Source organism: Podarcis tiliguerta, assembly GCF_965153285.1.
Source record: "Podarcis tiliguerta genome assembly, chromosome: 7".
In the NCBI taxonomy this organism is placed as follows: Eukaryota; Metazoa; Chordata; class Lepidosauria; order Squamata; family Lacertidae; genus Podarcis; species Podarcis tiliguerta.
Genome location: NC_139540.1, coordinates 40,916,430 through 40,934,524, shown reverse-complemented (window position 1 = coordinate 40,934,524; position 18,095 = coordinate 40,916,430). Strand labels below are relative to the sequence as shown.

General features: G+C 41.1%; 2 protein-coding genes across 4 annotated transcripts in view; both read right to left on the bottom strand.

The window, feature by feature from the left end:
- The window catches only part of LOC310682646 (ras-related protein Rab-10-like), a 34,035-nt gene extending 28,154 nt beyond the window's left edge, over positions 1–5,881 (bottom strand). The window contains exon 1 of the mRNA XM_083451685.1: positions 5,425–5,881. Coding sequence (XP_083307811.1) covers positions 5,425–5,566 — 142 coding nt within the window. The 5' untranslated portion in view covers positions 5,567–5,881. The remainder of the gene's footprint in view (positions 1–5,424) is intronic.
- An 8,716-nt stretch (positions 5,882–14,597) lies between these two features.
- The window catches only part of KLHL14 (kelch like family member 14), a 60,916-nt gene continuing 57,418 nt past the window's right edge, over positions 14,598–18,095 (bottom strand). For all 3 annotated transcript variants that reach the window (XM_083451642.1, XM_083451644.1, XM_083451643.1), the window contains one exon: positions 14,598–17,504. In XM_083451642.1, the coding sequence (XP_083307768.1) occupies positions 17,364–17,504 (141 nt within the window). In that variant the 3' untranslated portion in view covers positions 14,598–17,363. The remainder of the gene's footprint in view (positions 17,505–18,095) is intronic.

Here is an 18,095-nt window from a genome sequence, read left to right as displayed (position 1 = left end):
TTTAGGTGTGATTCCTGCATTGCAGGGTGTTGGACTAGATGACCCTTGTGGATCTCTTCCAACTCTACAATACTACACTTATCTGAGTCTATTAAAATATACATTATGGCTGTAACAGTAAAGACTTAGCCATGCTCAGTTGTAACCATGCTTAAAAGCATTTGTTCATATACATCCATTGTTACTCTTTGTTTTCCCTTTCTCAGTTGTTGCTATCAAAATTTAGACAGTAAGGTCCTTGGGGGAAGGGACTTGGGGGAAGGAAATCTGCCAAATGCCATTACACTGATGGCAGTGAATTATTATTAATAAACAAGATGTATAAATAGTATATTAAGAAGATCACACCAGAAGGAAGGGAAACACTCCTTGTGATTTGAAGGCCCCAGACTGCTGAGAGAAAACAAAACATGAACAGCAAGGGCAGCAATGGACATTGGCATGAGGAACCTGTTTCCCAGCACACTGTTGTATTACAAGTTATTGCCCACAATATTTCTAAAAGGAACATAAATAAATATTTCTACTATTAGAAGTAGAACAACAGGATGCAACATGCAATGGGTAATATTGCTTCCCTCCTTTCAAAGAGATTTCTTCACCAACCCAACGGGATTGGCTGTTTGAGGTCATCCTCACAGAAAGGCCTAAGGAAAGATGATAAGCCCTGGGAATCTTCCACTGTAATCCATCCTTTTAAAAATAATTCAAGTAGCTGAACACACACACAATTTTTTTTTTTTTGTACGTGCCAATCAGAATAATAATTCCTCAAGTTAATCACAGACACACAGTGCAAGCATTTCAGTCCTTGGCTTAATCTGATCTTGATTCTCCTGGGCAACGAAATGTCCACAGACATCAAAGCTGGACATGAGAGTTGAAAGGATTAATTGCTCAGATGTCTATAGAATTAAGTCCTCTTCGGGCACTATAGTTGTAAGAACCAACACAGTACAGCTGGGGCTGCACAGGAGATCAGCACTGTCAAATGTGTAAGGAGCTTCCACTGAAAACACAAAAGTTCCCTCTGCAGATGTTCACTAATCATGCAAGAAGCCAGGAAGAACATAGACTCTTATGCAGAGTCAGACCATTGGTTCATCTAGCTTAGTATTTTTTCTACAGGTATGGCAGCTTCCAGATGTTGTTGGTCTCCCATCAGCCCCAGCCAGCTTGACTAATGCTCAAGACTGATGAGAGCGGCAGTCTAGCAGCATTTGAAGGGCACCCTGTTGACTACCCTTGGTCTACCTATGCTGACTGGCAGAGGGTCTCCAGGAATTCAGACAGGAGTCTCTCCTAGCTCTACCTAGATATGCCAGGAATTGAACCAGGGGCCTTCTGCTTCAAATGAAGATGTTCTCCCAACCAGCTGCACTCCTTATGGGATGAACATTATGGCTAAACATTGCAACCTCAGTATTATCTTAGAGAAATAAAACCTGAGGTTAGCTAGTTTTCTTTGTGGATTTTAAAATAATTCAGTACCTTTGATCCCCACAGGCTACAGAGCACCCATGATCAATGGCTCCTTCCACCTATTCATGTAGAGAATGATAATAATTTCAGGCTATCCACAGGGTGGCCAAACTACACACAGAAGAAACAATGTAGGTGCAGATATCCCTGCACCACAACACACCGTTATTTGCAAGTACAGCTTTCCACAATTCTGCTTTTGGACAAACATGCCAACAAGCAAGCATAAAAGGTCCTCATGCAGTAGTGCCCTAATACGGGTCACGTCAAATGTTATTTATGTAAAGTACACACCATCACTATTTCACAACACTTGAATTAGTGATGGTGTGTATTTTACATAAATAACATTTGACCACCACTATTTCACAACACTTGAATTAGTGATGGTGTGTACTTTACATAAATAACATTTGACCATCACTATTTCACAACACTTGAATTAGTGATGGTGTGTACTTTACATAAATAACATTTGACGTGACCCATATTAGGGCACTACTGCATGAGGACTTTTTGTGCTTGCTTGTTGGCATGTTAGTCCAAAAGCACTATTTCACATGTACTATACACCTGAATAGGACACGGTTGGTGCTGTGGGTTAAACCACAGAGCCTAGGGCTTGCTGATCAGAAGGTTGGCAGTTCAAATCCCCGCGACGGGGTGAGCTCCTGTTGCTCAGTCCCTGCTCCTGCCAACCTAGAAGTTTGAAAGCACAAAGTGCAAGTAGATAAACAGGTACCGCCCCAGTGGAAAGGTAAACGCCGTTTCCGTGTGCTGCTCTGGTTCGCCAGAAGCGGCTTAGTCATGCTGGCCACATGACCCGGAAGCTCTACGCCAGCTCCCTCGGCCAATAAAGCGAGATGAGCGCCGCAACCCCAGAGTCGTCCACTACTGGACCTAATGGTCAGGGGTCCCTTTACCTTATACACTTGAATATTCAGGGAGCTTGCAATCACATGTTCATGTGGAATACATGCATATAGCAGATTCCAGTGTGTCAATGTACACCTCATGTACTTATATTGTACACTTTTAATCCATGAAGTGTGTCCTCTGTTGCTATACAATACATAATGTGGATTATTAGTTCACAAAAGTAGTGGCATGTAATGCTAAACTACTTACATTATAACTTCCCACAATGTTTAAAACACACACACACACACACTCCCAGGCACACTTCCACCGAGTCTAGTTTCCAGGTGCAATCTGCAAAGTAGTTACACTTCTCTAAATGGCCCTGACTATTAAAACTGAAACAGGAAACACAGGAAAGCAAAGTTAAATAGGGGAAATACTTGATTGCTTCACAGTATGATTCTGCATGTATTTACTTGGAAGTAACTGCCAGTGTGTTGAATGAAGCCTGTTACACATGCTTACAGTAGCTATGTGTATGGGGGTTGTGCTCATGGGAATAGCCAGGATCTTTGTTAGGGGGGCAGACTTTTGTTGGGGGGTGGCAGAACCTCAGTTAGTGATGTGTTTTTCTTGATGGGGGAGGGGCAGCTGCCCCCTGCCCCCCCCGGCTACGCTCATGGTTGTGTCAAGGGCTTCACAGAAAAGGTGGGTTTTGAGGAGGGTCCGTGGGTGCCAGACCCAAACTTGAGAAGCCACTGTAAATGCTAATAGCCCTGATGCTATTCCATCTGAACTGATCAAAGCCAAGCCAGAGTGGTGGGCTCCGATACTAGCGGAACTATTCATATGATAGATAGATCTGGTACCATACCTAACTCATGGCAGCAATCTATAATTATCCCAATCTTTAAAAAGGGTGGCAAAAAGCTGACATCCAATTATCGGCCAATAAGTCTACTGTCAAACATCAGGAAATTGTATGCTAAACATCTGTTAAATAAACTAACTACTTGGCTTGATGGGAATAACATCATAGGTCCAGAGCAGGCAGGGTTCAGGCCAGGGAAATCTATAGTACTTTACACAACTGTTTGGTGTTATCTCATTTAGCCACCAAGTACACACGGCTTCATAAAGAATGTCTTTATGTGGCCTTCCTTGATATCAAGGCTGCTTTTGATGCTGTCAACAGGGGACTGTTATGGTCCAAATTGGAGACAATGGGCCTAGAACCTAGATTACTTTACTTGATCAAAAAGCTTTACACAAAGAACACCTGTCACATAAGAACAACACCAGGGATTGTAATGATAGATCCTGTCATTATAAACAGAGGAGTAAAGCAGGGCTGTGTACTCGCTCCCTCTCTTTTTAACCTTTTTCTTAACAACCTCGCTTCTTTACTAAAACAGGTGGATGCCCACAGCCCAAAACTCAATGCATCAAGCATTCCCATCCTTCTATACGCAGATGATGTGATTTTGCTTTCACGGACAAGAATTGGCCTAAAATGTTTGTTAAATTCCTGTATTGACTATCTGTCCAGAATGAAATTGTGCATGAACTTTGATAAAAGCAAAACAATGGTTTTTGGGAATTCATGCAAAAGTTATAGCTGGGTATTTGGTGGAAAACCCATCCAGCAGGTATTTGAATTCAGCTACCTGGGAATCACATTCCATCATAGGCTTCTATGGTCCTCGCACCATGCAATGGTGGTGAATGCCAGTAAGATGTCTAGGCAGGCCATAATGCGCTTCTTTATAACAAGAGGTAATTCGCATATCCTCTCTAACCTCAAGGTCTTCAACGCCAAAGGTATAGCTCAGTTGCTCTACGGAATTCCAGTCTGGCTGCCAGGGTTTACCCAGCTGGTAGAACGAGTGCAGGCAGCTTTCCTTTTTAAGATTTTTGCTGTCCCACGTTGTGTACCCTATGCAGCCTTGTGTCTAGAGGGAGGTCAACACAAGGTAGAGCCCATAGCCTGGGCAAGATTTCTTACATGCTGGTTAAACATCTGCCTCACAACAGATAAAGATCCTCTCCTTAGTGAAATTTTGCTAGATCCCTTTCTTTCCCCAGGGCTACAACAGTTTAACATAAAGGTACAGCAACTTGGGCTGTCAGTGGAATTTTTGTGATCGTTGTCCCCACCATCTGCCAAGGCTATAATAAAAACTAGGTTGTGGGACACTGAACGCCAGGAACTAACAGCAGCAGCAGAGAAAATATGTTCCCCTCTTAACTTTCAACTTTCTTGGGCACATGAAATTAACCTCCATTATCTTGAATTTTTACTTAATCCTCAGGAAAGAAAGGCATTTTCACTGGCCAGGTTTAATTCAAATCCTTCAAACCTCCTATGGGGAAGGTTCTCAGGAATGGTGGAAGGAGAAAGAATTTGCCCATGTGAAGACCATCAGGTGGAAGCTCTTACACATATGGTTCTTAAATGTAAACTATATGTTGATCTCCTCCAGGAGTTCCTAGATCAACTCTGCATCCTCAAATGGAAACCAGAGTTAGAGGTCATACATTTTCTATTATTGGGGAATAACCAGGAGCTCACCAAGTTAGTGGCTAAATATATTTATCTGTTTTTTTTGTCGTCGAAACACATTGCAGATGTCTGATCTCTCTGGAGACCTAGAGATGTAATGTTAGACTGCTTTACCTCTTTCATTTGACAAATGTTTTGTGTCACTGGGAAGGCAGTAATTCTGTATTGATTTGCTTTGTCTGTATGTGATGCCAATAAAAGGTTTGAGAATTGCATTAATAGCTACGAAGTTTTACCACGCAGTGTTTTCAAGCTTCACAGAGATCTTCAAGCAGACTTGGAAGCTTCTGACAGAACTCTGTGTGAGTTGGAAGACTGCACGCTGCATTATAGATGAAACTACAACGCGACGACTGTGTGCGCGCGCGCGCCTTATTATAAGAGGGAATAAACTGATTTTCGAACCCACAGGCAGCGGGTGGGGAGCAGCCAGAACTGGTACGTGGAGCAGATAAGAAAGGAAAGCGGAGGAGGCGGGCAAGTGAATGGCAGCTGCAGGCGGAAGAGCGATTACTCACCGACGGTGGTGATATAGGAAGGGGGCGGAGACGGCTTGGTTGGGCAGAGCTCGGTGTATCGCCTCAGGATCGAGCTTTTCCCCACGTAGGAGTCCCCGGCCATTACTATCTTGGCCTGCAGTACTTTCTCCGGCTGAGCCATGGCCCACGAACCAGAGAGCGGAGCGGCTGCAGCTGCTCCCGGCGCAGGACTGAAGCGAAAGTTGCCCGTCGGGCGTCGCTCCTTTCCACCTCCAGACACGCGGCCAAAGGAGGGCCCGCCCTTCCTCCGCCGCCTTCCTCTCCGAAGCGTCGCCAAGCCTCGGCTTACGCGAGAGATTGGAGCTGGATTTCCCCCCAACAACAGCGGGCCGACTTCTGTTTTGCTGCTTAACTGTATGCCCCCAGAGCAGGGCTCCCTGTGCCTTTGAACAGTGGTGTCTCAGGCAGAAATTCAACTGGTCAAGCTGTCTTCTCTCTCCCTACCCCCTCCGGGCTGCCTACCACGCAGCTGCTATAAGCACAGAGGGAGAATTGACATGACGGCGGATGTGACAACCCGTTGTCGACTAGTTGGGGATGATGGTGGTTGTAGATTAGTCCATCCACAAGTCCTTGCACCATAGCTGTCAACGTTTTCCTTTTTTTAAAAGGGAAATTCCCTTATTCCGAATAGGATTCCTCGCAAGAAAAGGGAAAAGTTGACAGCTATGCCTTGCACCACAGCCCGGACTCCCAGGCATGTGGTCCAATACTGAAGTGGCCTTATATGTTACCACTGCTCAGTGGAAAAACACTGAAGTCCTGCTTTCATAGATCATAGAATCATGAGAGTTGGAAGGGACCCTGCAGATCATCTAGTCCAACCTTCAATGCAGGAATAAGCAGCTGCTGTCCCATATGGGGATCAAACCTGCAACTTTGGTGTTATCAACACCACACACTAACCAACTGAGCTACCCAGGCTCCCCTGGTTATTATCTGTCTTATTAGATCATATCTAAAAGATAACATAACAGGGGAAATGCTGGAATTGGAAGCCACGATTAGTGTGGAAATTGATTAAATCACAGGTACTCCTAGAGAATTTTTTAATTTTTCAGTTCATTGTTCCTTTCATAAGGTGGATGATGGCTAGGACTTGGAAAAGTTGAAATGAATCACCCTAATGGTTTTGAAGTTAATGTCTAATTCTGCGAGTTGTTTTACTGGCAATAAAACATAACACAACATGTTCACTTGATAAAAGTTAAATAATGTATCCTTATTTGGGGTTTGACAATTAATGGTAGGCAACTGAATGGCTACAGCTTCAGGTTTGTTTGTTTGTTTTTTAAATAATGTATTGAAAACTAAAGTAACTTAATTTCCACTCTCATTCCTAAAAAGGTTATTGGCTTTAGTTGTCCTCCTTTCACTGAGTTCTAAACTGAGTTCTGTTGTCAGTGTGGGAATCCTGTATTCTTCGTAGTGGCATAGGGGATACAGCATTCTAAGCGCACATCTCCTAATTTATGAAATATTATGCACTGTGTGTCTCTTTCTTTCCCACCCCTCAAAAATACTCTATTTGATTTTGTACCCTTCCCTCCTGAATCTCCGGTCACTTTCCTTTTCTCTTAAGCTTCTGCCTGAAAAAACCTCTTTAAGCTATTTCCAGTTTTTTTATTGTTCTGATCAATAATGTCAACCACTTGTTGACTAAATATGCTGCAATAGCGAGCAAAGGTTTTTAGGCATTGCATTTTTGTATAGATGTGTGTGTAGATAAAGAGATCGAAAAAAGAAATAGTTCCTACAAAACTATTTCTATTTCTAGCATATGTATGCTTTGCAGAAAAGTGAGGGTGGGGACAGGGGGGAAATTAATAAAAAGGGAAAAAAAGTCTCCACTGCTTTAGATATGGACAGAATATAACTCAAAAGCATACTGACTTGTTCAGGGGTGGCATTCAAAGGAAACTGAACATTTTGATTTGACCCTCTTTTCTTGGAATCTGTCTTCAGAATGGAGGATTAGTAACAAGTTATTTGACCGTTGCATTCTACAATTCTGTGATTCTATGAAACTGAATAGGAAGGCCCCACCTTCATATATGTAAGATAGGAAAATATTGGACAGAAGGAAGGGTCAATAGCCTCCTTCATACATTAATAATTTGAAGGGGGCTCCGTGCAGTGGTCAAACTGCAAATTTGCCCAGTTCCACGGACAACATCCTTGCTTTGCATATGGATGCCTGTAATGGAGAAGCTGACACATTCACACAGACTTCTGTGGTAGCTGGAAGCCTGTGTGATTAGGTTTCCAGCAGTTGTGGAAGCCTACATGTATAGAGGTCTATGTGTGTAAGTTTGCCTATTGCAGACCCACCACCCATTTAACTGTGTGGAGCGCCTTCATGTAAGCTATGTGTGAAGGGGATAATATATTTTTAACCTCTCCAATTTTTTCCGTGGATTCCATTTTGTGGCTTGTGCATGCACAATGGGATGTAAAAGTAGCTACTTGGCTGCTTCCAATGTTCTTCTGCATTCTTTTAAAAATGCAAGTACTGTGCAAAAATGTGACAATGGAAATATCTCTCATCCTTCTGGAAAATCAAATGACTTATCTAAAGGGCCAATATATTGATTTAGTGGCTGATTGTAGTCTATCCAACTGAAATGTTCTTGAAGTTGGTCCTCGCCATAAAAAATTCAGACAGAACTGCAGGCATTGGCTTTGCCCATCTCTCCTAATCTTTTATGCACCTACCGTTTCCAGAATCACCTCTATGAAGAAGAATATTCCTAGCTTGTAATGCATGCTTACCTAATGGAATCATGCTTCCAAGAACCCACAAATCTTAAATGAATTCTAAAGTGTGTGCCCTTGTGAATAGCAATATACACCTAAAATATTTGTGAGCAATAAGATCATGTTCTGAATGGTTAATTTTCCTACTAGGGATGTTAGCTCCAATCTGCCTGTTATGAATTACCATACATAAGAAAAAGAAATCTGTAATTCTACTCCTCCGTGTCTTTATTTTGGAGTCTGAAGAGATGCCTGAGAACTGCTTGGATTTCAAAGTGGCTTCTTGCCATATTAAGGACTTGATTTTAAAATATTTTCCAATAAATCACCAGGAAAAATTATGGCCTATGTGTGGGAGCTCTGCAGGATATTCATAATGACTTCATCCCTCCCAAAATTATTAGCAGATACTGTGCTGGATTGGTAAATACCAGGGTTTGCAAAAGGCAGAAAGCAACAAATGCCCTTGCAAACCTGGAGAAATCTGCTTTGGAGTGGTGGTGGAGAATAGTAAGAACTATAGTTGTTATAATGCAGTTAATGGGTGACAGTATGCTAATAAGTCAGATTAACTAAGCAGGTGATTCATGCAGTAATCCTTCTTGAAAGAAAGTGCCCATTTTGAGATGCTAAATGAGAACATAAATGCAGTCAGGCATAGAATCCTTGAAAGATAGAAAGTGTGCAGACCTGCTTCTTAATGTAATGGGTGAAATTAATTTTTTGGGGTGAAAGGGGCTCATTTTTCATATCCTGCAATCATTTTAAAGGAGTAAGGGTCGAAATCCTAAGAGATACAAGTATATTTCTGGCAAATGTAAATGAATGTAGAGACATAACATAGCAGAATTATATTACTAAAATTGCTGTGTTGGTCACCTGAGACAGGCCCACATGGACAAGGATGTATGGACAGTGAGAGCAAATTCACAAGGTCAGCACACTAATGTGTCACGACACACGGTTTGGAAAGCTCTGCACTACACCAGCTTAAATGTTTGTTCTGCCAGTGCAAGGGGATCTGCTCAACCTATCCCTGTGCAGCCTGTGTAACTTGGGGTTAGCATTATACCCTCCAGAGAGTGTGCTTTAATTACAATTAGAGCTGAGTTGAAACAATCCCCCTGACTTCTGAGTCCCATGTTCAGGATGCAAACCTGGACTCCCTCTCTTCTCAATAGTTTGAAGGGGGCCCTATGAAGCTGTGCAAAGCTCTCTCACTCTGCTGGGGAATGAAGTACAGTGGTACCTTGGTGAAATATACTCGGAGTCGAGAGTGGATTTCATGTTCTTTATTCAGCTCATAGTGGTGAGGAGGAATGGAAGTTCCCCCATAGTATCTGCTTTATATACATTATTTACACAATGGGCTGCACGTGATTGGCTAATTCTCCTGTAGGCCAATCAAGTTGTGGATTCACTTCCACCTGGAGCTGGATTGGGTGGCTCCTGCGGACCAATCATACTGCTGCGTTGTTCTAGGACTGCTGCATTCTGAATCCTATTGTTCTAGGACCAATCAGACTGCTGCATTTTGGATCCTATTCAACTCAGTACATAACACTTGGTTTAAGAACAGCCCTGTTTACGAACTGTTCGGTTTATGAACTCTGCAAAACCGGAAGTAGTGTTGCGAAATTTACCTCGGTCTAAGAATGGAAGCCGAACGGTGGAAGGACATAGGTGAAAGGCATAGGCAAACTCGGCCCTCCAGATGTTTTGAGACTACAGTTCTCATCATCCCTGACCACTGGTCCTGTTAGCTAGGGATGATGGGAGTTGTAGTCCCAAAACATCTGGAGGGCTGAGTTTGCCTATGCCTGGCATAGGCAGTCAAAATGGCCTCCAAGGAAGGATGGAAGTCTAAGTGGGCCACTTCTGACTCTCTCGAACCACACCCATCAATTCCCCCCTTGCACTAGTATTGTTTCCCTGGTGTGGGGTTCTACAGATACCTGCTAGCTCCAGTACAATAGCATTGCCACACCACTGTAAATATACCCCACTGGAACAATTTCAAACAGACATCAGTAGAAAATAGGATTGCATTGTTAGATAAGTGAAATGAACTCTATTTATACAAGTTGCAATCCTGGAAAACTTATAAAAGCAAACCATAAATTAATATTAGAGGCCACTTGGCCCTTTAGTATATAATTAAATCTATCTAATGAGAAATAAATAAGATGGACAGAGAGTAATGGAACTGTAGTGGAGGAAACTCCTCTATTTGAGGCTTGATTATGTTGAGTGATCACTCTTACATTTTATCATAACAGATAAGGATACTACTGCAAATTTTGCATTTCAGCGTAATATCTATACTGTAACTGGTTTTGATGTCTTACTCAGCTTTGTACCAGTTTGATTTTTAGAAAGAGTGTACATTATTTCCATGAAAACAAATATGAGGATGAGGAAGCATTTTCCCCTGTGTGCAATTCCTACTAAAGAATTTACATTCTTCTAATTTATTGGTTTACTGCATCACTTAGTGCACTCTGGAGATGTGCAGAATGTCCCCGCTGTTAGGAATATGCAGACGAAATTTACCCTTTTTGCACTGAGTCACTCACTGTCTCCTTGAAGTCATCATACTCTTTCCTTTCTCAACCCCACCCCCCTCTGTATGTTGGCAGAGAGAATCACAGCAATAAGGATGAAATCCTTCACCAAACAATGCAGTAGCAATCTGGACTATCAGTAAGAACCAACCAGAGGGGGATGGGATGAGAACAATGGCAAGGGTGTTGTTCATGCACTGTTCAAAGGGTTGGGTGGCTTATGGACAAACATGCTACATTTTTTTTTTTAGAGTGGGGATAGACCATGGTAAACACCTCATTACTAGGATAAGTGAAGATAAGCACTCAATTACAATTTCCAGGATCTGGAGGTGTGAGATGATCTAATTAATATATGCAGACACAATTCAATTAGGTCTGCCAGGATGCAGAAAGTCTCAGTGATGGATTCTAAGATTGCATCTTAAACTTTTTAGGCAAGAAGAGATTTAGCCATAGACAATTCAGGTGCAGAATCACTATGGTATGTAGTTTCCTGTGCTTCTCAAGAGTATTTCAGGAGATGGTTGTTGCTGTTGTTGTTTGGTACTTCAGAAACCAGAATCAAGAATTTGGGGTTGAGTCAGAATTTTCGAGGCAGGAAGCTGCTCCTTTCTGAATCTGGAAATGCCCGTGTTTTCTCACCACCAGCCCCACTAGGAGTGTACACAACCAATGGGAGATGAGAATAATGCATATTCCTTTAAGATCATCTTCTTTGTATGCAAATCTTTTCTTACTTTATTCTGTTTGTGTGAAAAAGATGGGTCATGTACCTTAAGTTCTGTGTACAAATGAAAAAGAACAGGAACCTTGCAAATTATTTTATATGTGAAAAAGATTGTGTCCAAACTATGTATAAAAATATGAGTACTTTCACCTGGTATAGAACTGCATGTTCTGGTAATTAAATGTTACACAGAAATATTACTACAGGGAATTAGAAAATGATGTATACACAAAACTCACATAACAAAAGGGAAAAACTGGTATTCAAGTGAAGCAATGACACATAAGCATATGGAATTCTACGATCTGATCCCAGCAGTGAATGATATTACATTTGTGATTTCTAAAAGCCAAATGCTGTAACACACGTACTGTGTAGTTCAGAAGTGTCACATTAATATGGAATGGCATGAATTTAATCATTAATCTAGTTCATAATTGTAATACTTCAGACAACCTATTACATATGTAGGGGGGTAAATTACATTAAGCGAAACTTATGCCAGTTGAAGATTTGAGCAGTCATCATTTTTGTGGGAGAGCAAATATATTATTCTTTTGTTAATGAAGTATCAACATCAAATCCTGTTTTGGATCAGAAGAAGCTCAGTAGCCCCAATCCAGTGATCCTCACCTATCTCAGCTTGTTGGGATGCTGCTTCTCTTTGACAAAGTTAGTGTTATCAAAAGTTGCATATATACAAAGGGTAGCTGCAGACTGTGCACAAATCTTTTCTAAGGCTTGCCCCTTCCACACCTGCTATTTGCAGCTGGTGCCAATGACAGCTTTTCTTTCATTGCAAATAGAGGCAGGCAAATTTTGCCCATGACTTCAGTCAGGGCGGGGGGGGGGGGTGTAAGAGATTTGAGCCCACCTCAGTACCAGCTGCTTTTTAAAAAACCAGCTCCAAACATTTTCACACCAGGGCTAACCATCTGACAAGTGTCACATTTAATTTCGTCTGAGAGTTAAAATAGTCTGTGTGGCTTCTAAATGCTGTTTGGAAATGCCCTTCACCCCCTGTCAATTATAGCATACACTTCTCCTGCATAATACAAGAGCAAAACTCTAATCCTGTTGGTATTAGTATTAAATCTGGCCAAGAGCTAGAAATGGGTTTTGCAATCTGTCCACTTTCCCCATCTTGTACCTACAATGTTCACTTCAAATATTGGGAGCACTTGCAAGCATTGAATAGCTATTTTAGAATTTACGCCAGCAGTTCTGCTGCTGCTGTGATTTCACGGTGTAGCTAGACCTATGGCCAGGGTGGGGGACCTTTTTCAGCTTCAGTCCCTTTGGGGAAACCTGGGGGCCGCTTGCCAGTGGCGGATGTGCTCAGATGCAAAAGTGGTCTGAGCAATAGATGTGACTCTCACCTTTGCACAGAAGGCTACATTCCAGCCACACAAAAGTGTGGTTGCATACACACAGTACCTTCAAAGCACATTTGAAGCACATTCTTTCCCTCAAAGAATTCTGGGCACTGTAGTTTCTTGAGGGCTGCTGGGAATTGGAAGTCTGTGAGGAGTGGACTGCAATGCCCAGAATTATTTGAGGGAAAGAATGCGCTTCAAAAGTATACAGTCTCTGCAATCATATAGTGCAAGGTGACTTCTTCAGTGACTTCCAGGCACTATTTGTCAGTGAAACGGGGCAGGGATCAACCCCCTCCCTTCAACCCATCTCCCTTCTTAATGGAAAAAGAGCAGCAAATATACCTCTCCCACTTATCTAATGACACTACCTTATCTAGTGGGAGAGGGAAAATATCTATTCCCACTGCTCACATTTCAAATTATTTCATTACGTTTACAGCATTTATTTGGGCAGTGAACTAGGAAGCAAAACAGTCTGGAATCATGGGATGCACAAAGCCATTTATCCAAAAACTACACAGAAAGTGTATAAATGTGAGGGGAGATGGAAGAGAGGAATAGCATTGCTTCTGAACAAGGAGGAAAAGGGAAAATAAACGCAGCCGAGCCATGGTTAAGTCACCATGTTGACTTGTATAATAGCAACTTTTGTTTTCCAGAGAAGTAAAATGAATGAAAAAATATATATCCACAGCTGGTCAGAGGCTAAGCCAATGTGATAATAATGCAATAAAAATGTGTTTATATTCAGTACCTTACAATTAAAATAATACACTGAGTGGACATGTCTCTCTTTGAGGTATATGCTCTTCTTTTGCTTCAGTAAGGGATACAAAAGATAATGTCCTTGCACAGCTTCTGTAGTTTTACTTTGCAATTCATGGCTGCTTTATTAATCAACACAAGATGCATTCATTGAACTGGATTAATCCTGCATAAGTAATTTTTTTGAAATTTCCTGCTGAAGTTATTTTTCATTTCTGTGAACAAATAATTTATTTGGATTTTCATATATCAGGATCATAGAGATTTGCCACAGTCAGATTTTAATTTTAGTTACATTTGAGTTGGCTTATATATTAGGGCACAGAGTTTTGCATGAGAGCCTCTTCTAAAATCTGTAATTGGTGTGGAACACTGACATGCACGGAATAAATCTGACAAGGTCCAGGGAGCCAAGTTCAGTTCCACTGATCAACATCTATGCTGCAGATTAACTGAATCTTTTATGGCATTACAAGCACTCTAGAATTCATTAGTGCATCTTCCCCTCCCACTAACCATTCTGACCTCCAGTACTAGTAAGCCTTCTTTGGGTGCCATAAATTTTAAAAACTTACAACAAAGCAAGAAGAAAATGAAATGTCCTGTTCTGTTTCTTCCAACACACATGCACACACCACCAGCCTCTCTTAAGTTTACGATAATTATTTTAAAAATATAAATATACAGCTACTTGCACATTCTGCTGCCTTCTTTCTTTCTGAGACGAGGTCTCAGTTGCAAGGATAGACTTTGGAGTTGGCCTTTTAGAACAAGGTGTTAAAAAAAAATGACATTCAATACCTCAAAAGATTTGGTCTTCCATGTATTCATGAATAGGTCTACACAGTCATTTACTCACCTAACTCAAATGTTCACACACCTACATGACAAAAGGACCTCAAAACATTAAATGTTAGATTATTTAAACTCTTCGGCAGCAGAGATTTGTCAGACAGATGCATTAGTACATAAGTTTTTATTTAAAGTCCCCTCGCCCTACAAGCAAGCTTCATTTACACATTCTAGTACTGTACAAAATTTACATTATTGGTTACTTGTATGGTTTCCTTGGTCATGCCTTCCCAAAAATTAGAAAGATTTACATATATTCCTCATAAATGCTTTAATTATCTTTGCCTTTTTTTTTTTAAAAAAAGAACTTTTAAACGGACAAGAAATCCCCCATCTTTCCCATTAAAGTGGCATTTTAGCAGTGGCATGGGACAACATAGTGGCAAGTCCTGGTATTTTTAAACGCCATAAAATGTTCTCTCATTTGGAGTGGTAACAGGTTTCCTTTCCATATATTTATATATACATATAGATTTCTAAAAACCCTCCCGCCCCCAAGTTATGATTGCACAACGTATTATTTTACAAGTAATTTTTTTTGATCGGAACAACACAAATAAATACAAAACTAACAGAGATTGCACTACATAAGAAAAATGGGTTGAGTTTCCAGGACAAACACTCCAGTTTCAGGAACTCTGTAACAGTCTTCACTATGTTTCCTTTCTTTCTTTCAGATACAGTTCCCTAAACAATTCATTTGCAACATTGGAAGAGACTGAATCTCTGCTAGTTTTCTGCAAGTGACAACAATGGAATTAGCATTAGCAAAACAACAGTAGCAGTAGTATTAAGAAATCCAGTATTTATTGTTATCAGTTTTATTACTTTCTTAGTAGCCTAAGTCTTATAGTTTGAGTTTCCTACCTTTCCTTTTGGTTAGCTATGATGTATGACTTCTGCCTACTTGTACCCTGTGCCTCTTTGTTGTTCCCTTACACGTCTGAGATGTGAACATAAAGGTAAAACTAGATTTGATTCTATATTGTCTTGTATTTCTGAACAGACAATTTTATTTTTCATACAGACTATAGGTTAGTGTGTGAACTGGCTGCTGAAGGGGTGGTGCAGCTTGTAGGATCTGACATAAGAGTCCTAAGAAGGGCAAAAAAATGAAAAATTCTTTCCATCCATTGGTAGCAGGAGTCAAATCATATTCTTATGCCCATACTCTTAATTTCTGTGCAAGAGGCCCAATGGGACATGGATGGAGATAGGTAGGGACAAAGTGTCCCATTCTACAAAAGCCTTGCACAGCACTAATGTGAAATAGCTGTGTCTAGCACGCTACACAAATATGACAAATACAGTGGTACCTCGGAACTCAAACGGAATCTGTTCCGGAAGACTGTTTGACTTCCAAAACGTTTGAGTTCTGAGGCGCGGCTTCTGATTGGCCAACAGCTAGGTTTTTGCACAGTGGAAGCCATGTTGGACATTCGTGTTCCAAGGAACGTTCAAAACCAGAGCACTTATTTCCGGTTTGTTGGCGTTCGGGAGCCGAAATGTTCGAGAACGGAGCCTTTCGAGTTCTGAGGTACCACTGCATTAAAGTAGAAGAAAACATATAGGGCCTAACTTGATGTTAAACATTAGTGTGACTAAACCTTGACGGCCCTTTTTAATTTAAAAGAATCAGCAGCTTCTAGAGAGTGTATTTTATAGACTGGGAGGCATACTAACTGTTCCTGCGCCCACTGCTTCTCTGCTCCAAACCTCTCCCACCTACATTTCTCCTTGTAAGGTCACAAATGAATGTTTATCCTCAACACCCCTCCCATTCTGGGCTCAAAATTGCCTCAGTTGCACTGCCTATTGGAACTGAGTTGAGCTTAACTAAACTTTATACCTGTTATGGTAGTTCTGTGCCCATATTTCTTTTCACCACAGGTACAAAGCTAGTTTATAAATATTTCAGTGTAGATCAGATTAAGGAATTACAGCTACTTGCCAATGATATGTGATACCACATAACCCACATTTTAAGAAAGAATTTGTTCTTTGGTGTTAAATAGGGGGAAAATAACAAATCTATTAGTCAAAATGACTCAAATATTTGTTAATTTGTATCTGAAATTTATGAATTAATTTAAGGAATAACTTAAATCTTAAAAAAAAACAAGAATTACTTGTATAGGCCAGAATGTTTAAATCAGAATAATACAGAATAATATACAGAATAATAAAATGAGGTTCTATGGATTACTCTGGATTTACACTAGTGCAAATAAAATCAAAGATTGGCACCAGTCCTAAAACCTCAATTGTGATACATCTGAAAAACTTCCACTTTCCCCCCTACACTTAGGCACGGGGATTTCAGAGCAGACTATATGAGGGGCCAATCTGTTCAGAACAGAAGTATTCTCTCTTATGATCTGTTGTGTTACTTACAGAACATGTCAGCAGCCACAGATTAGGGTTAAAATGGGGAAGCAATTCTGCAGTTCAATGCATTTGGGCATCTCAGTTTTGAATTAATCGTGAGCAACATCGCCATGACTTCAACACAGATCCCATGCAGGTAAAATACAATGCACAATAGTAATTTTGTTCGTTCAGGCAGTGTTTGGATGTTTAGAATTCTTCTCTTTAAATTTAGAATTGATATGAGGGTTTATAGCAGAGAAAAGTGAGGATCACTCTGAAATGGTCATCTGTTAAACATGTGCAGTGTTCCATGCTTTCAAGCTACTTGTTTGACAAGATACCAGTCTGTCTGAGGTGGGAACTATACTTAGTCCTTTTTTAAAATCATAAATGCAGGTATTGGGGATAGGGTCTTGTTGTATGTAGTACCAGGAATTCTGTCCCTTAAAATATTTAAGTCACCCATCATTTAACAGTGTTCATTTCAGTACTTCCTGTATGTTATTTATTGTACGGCACACACGCAGGTAGTATGACGGTGGAGCAAGCAGGACCTGCCAGGGGCTCAGCTACATCTCCTTCCAGCTCTGTCCAGGTTCCGTTCTCAGGACTGTAGCAAATGGTAGAAGATTTGTAGGCTCCCTGTAACGCAACATAGTGTTGTTGAGGTAGCAGATAAATGACATCCAAGCAAAATTTGAACAGCTTCAACTAGGAAACAACTGGTCCTTGGTTGCTCTGCAACTTGCAGTGTATTCACCTTTACAACTAAGATGCACACACACTGCCTTGATTTAGTCATAACTTCAAAAAAACTATAGTAGAGGCATCTCGAAAGTAGGGCTTTGGGTGAGTCAAGTGCAAGGTAGTGGGAGTCAATTGGGGGGTTCAGCAGGATGCTGGAAGTGATAACAGATAATCTAGTCAGCAACCTTGCTTTCTCTTTGTGAGAGACTCAAAGAGAGAATGCGGGAGGCAATAGCTGCTGCTGCTACTGCTCCTTCTCAGGAGTCGCAATGCATCATGACAGAGTGCCAGGGGCTTGGCAGGTGCCTGATAAAAACCAATCTCTGTCACCAGCCTGGATAATAGCGCCCAAGGATAGTCAGATTCCCCCACATCATCTCTTCTCCCCATGCTTTTAGGGATATACTTTAGTCTCTTTCCTCTCAAAGCAGTAAAACTGCTTGATTATAAAGTTCACATCTGGAATAAAGGACAAATTCACCAAGC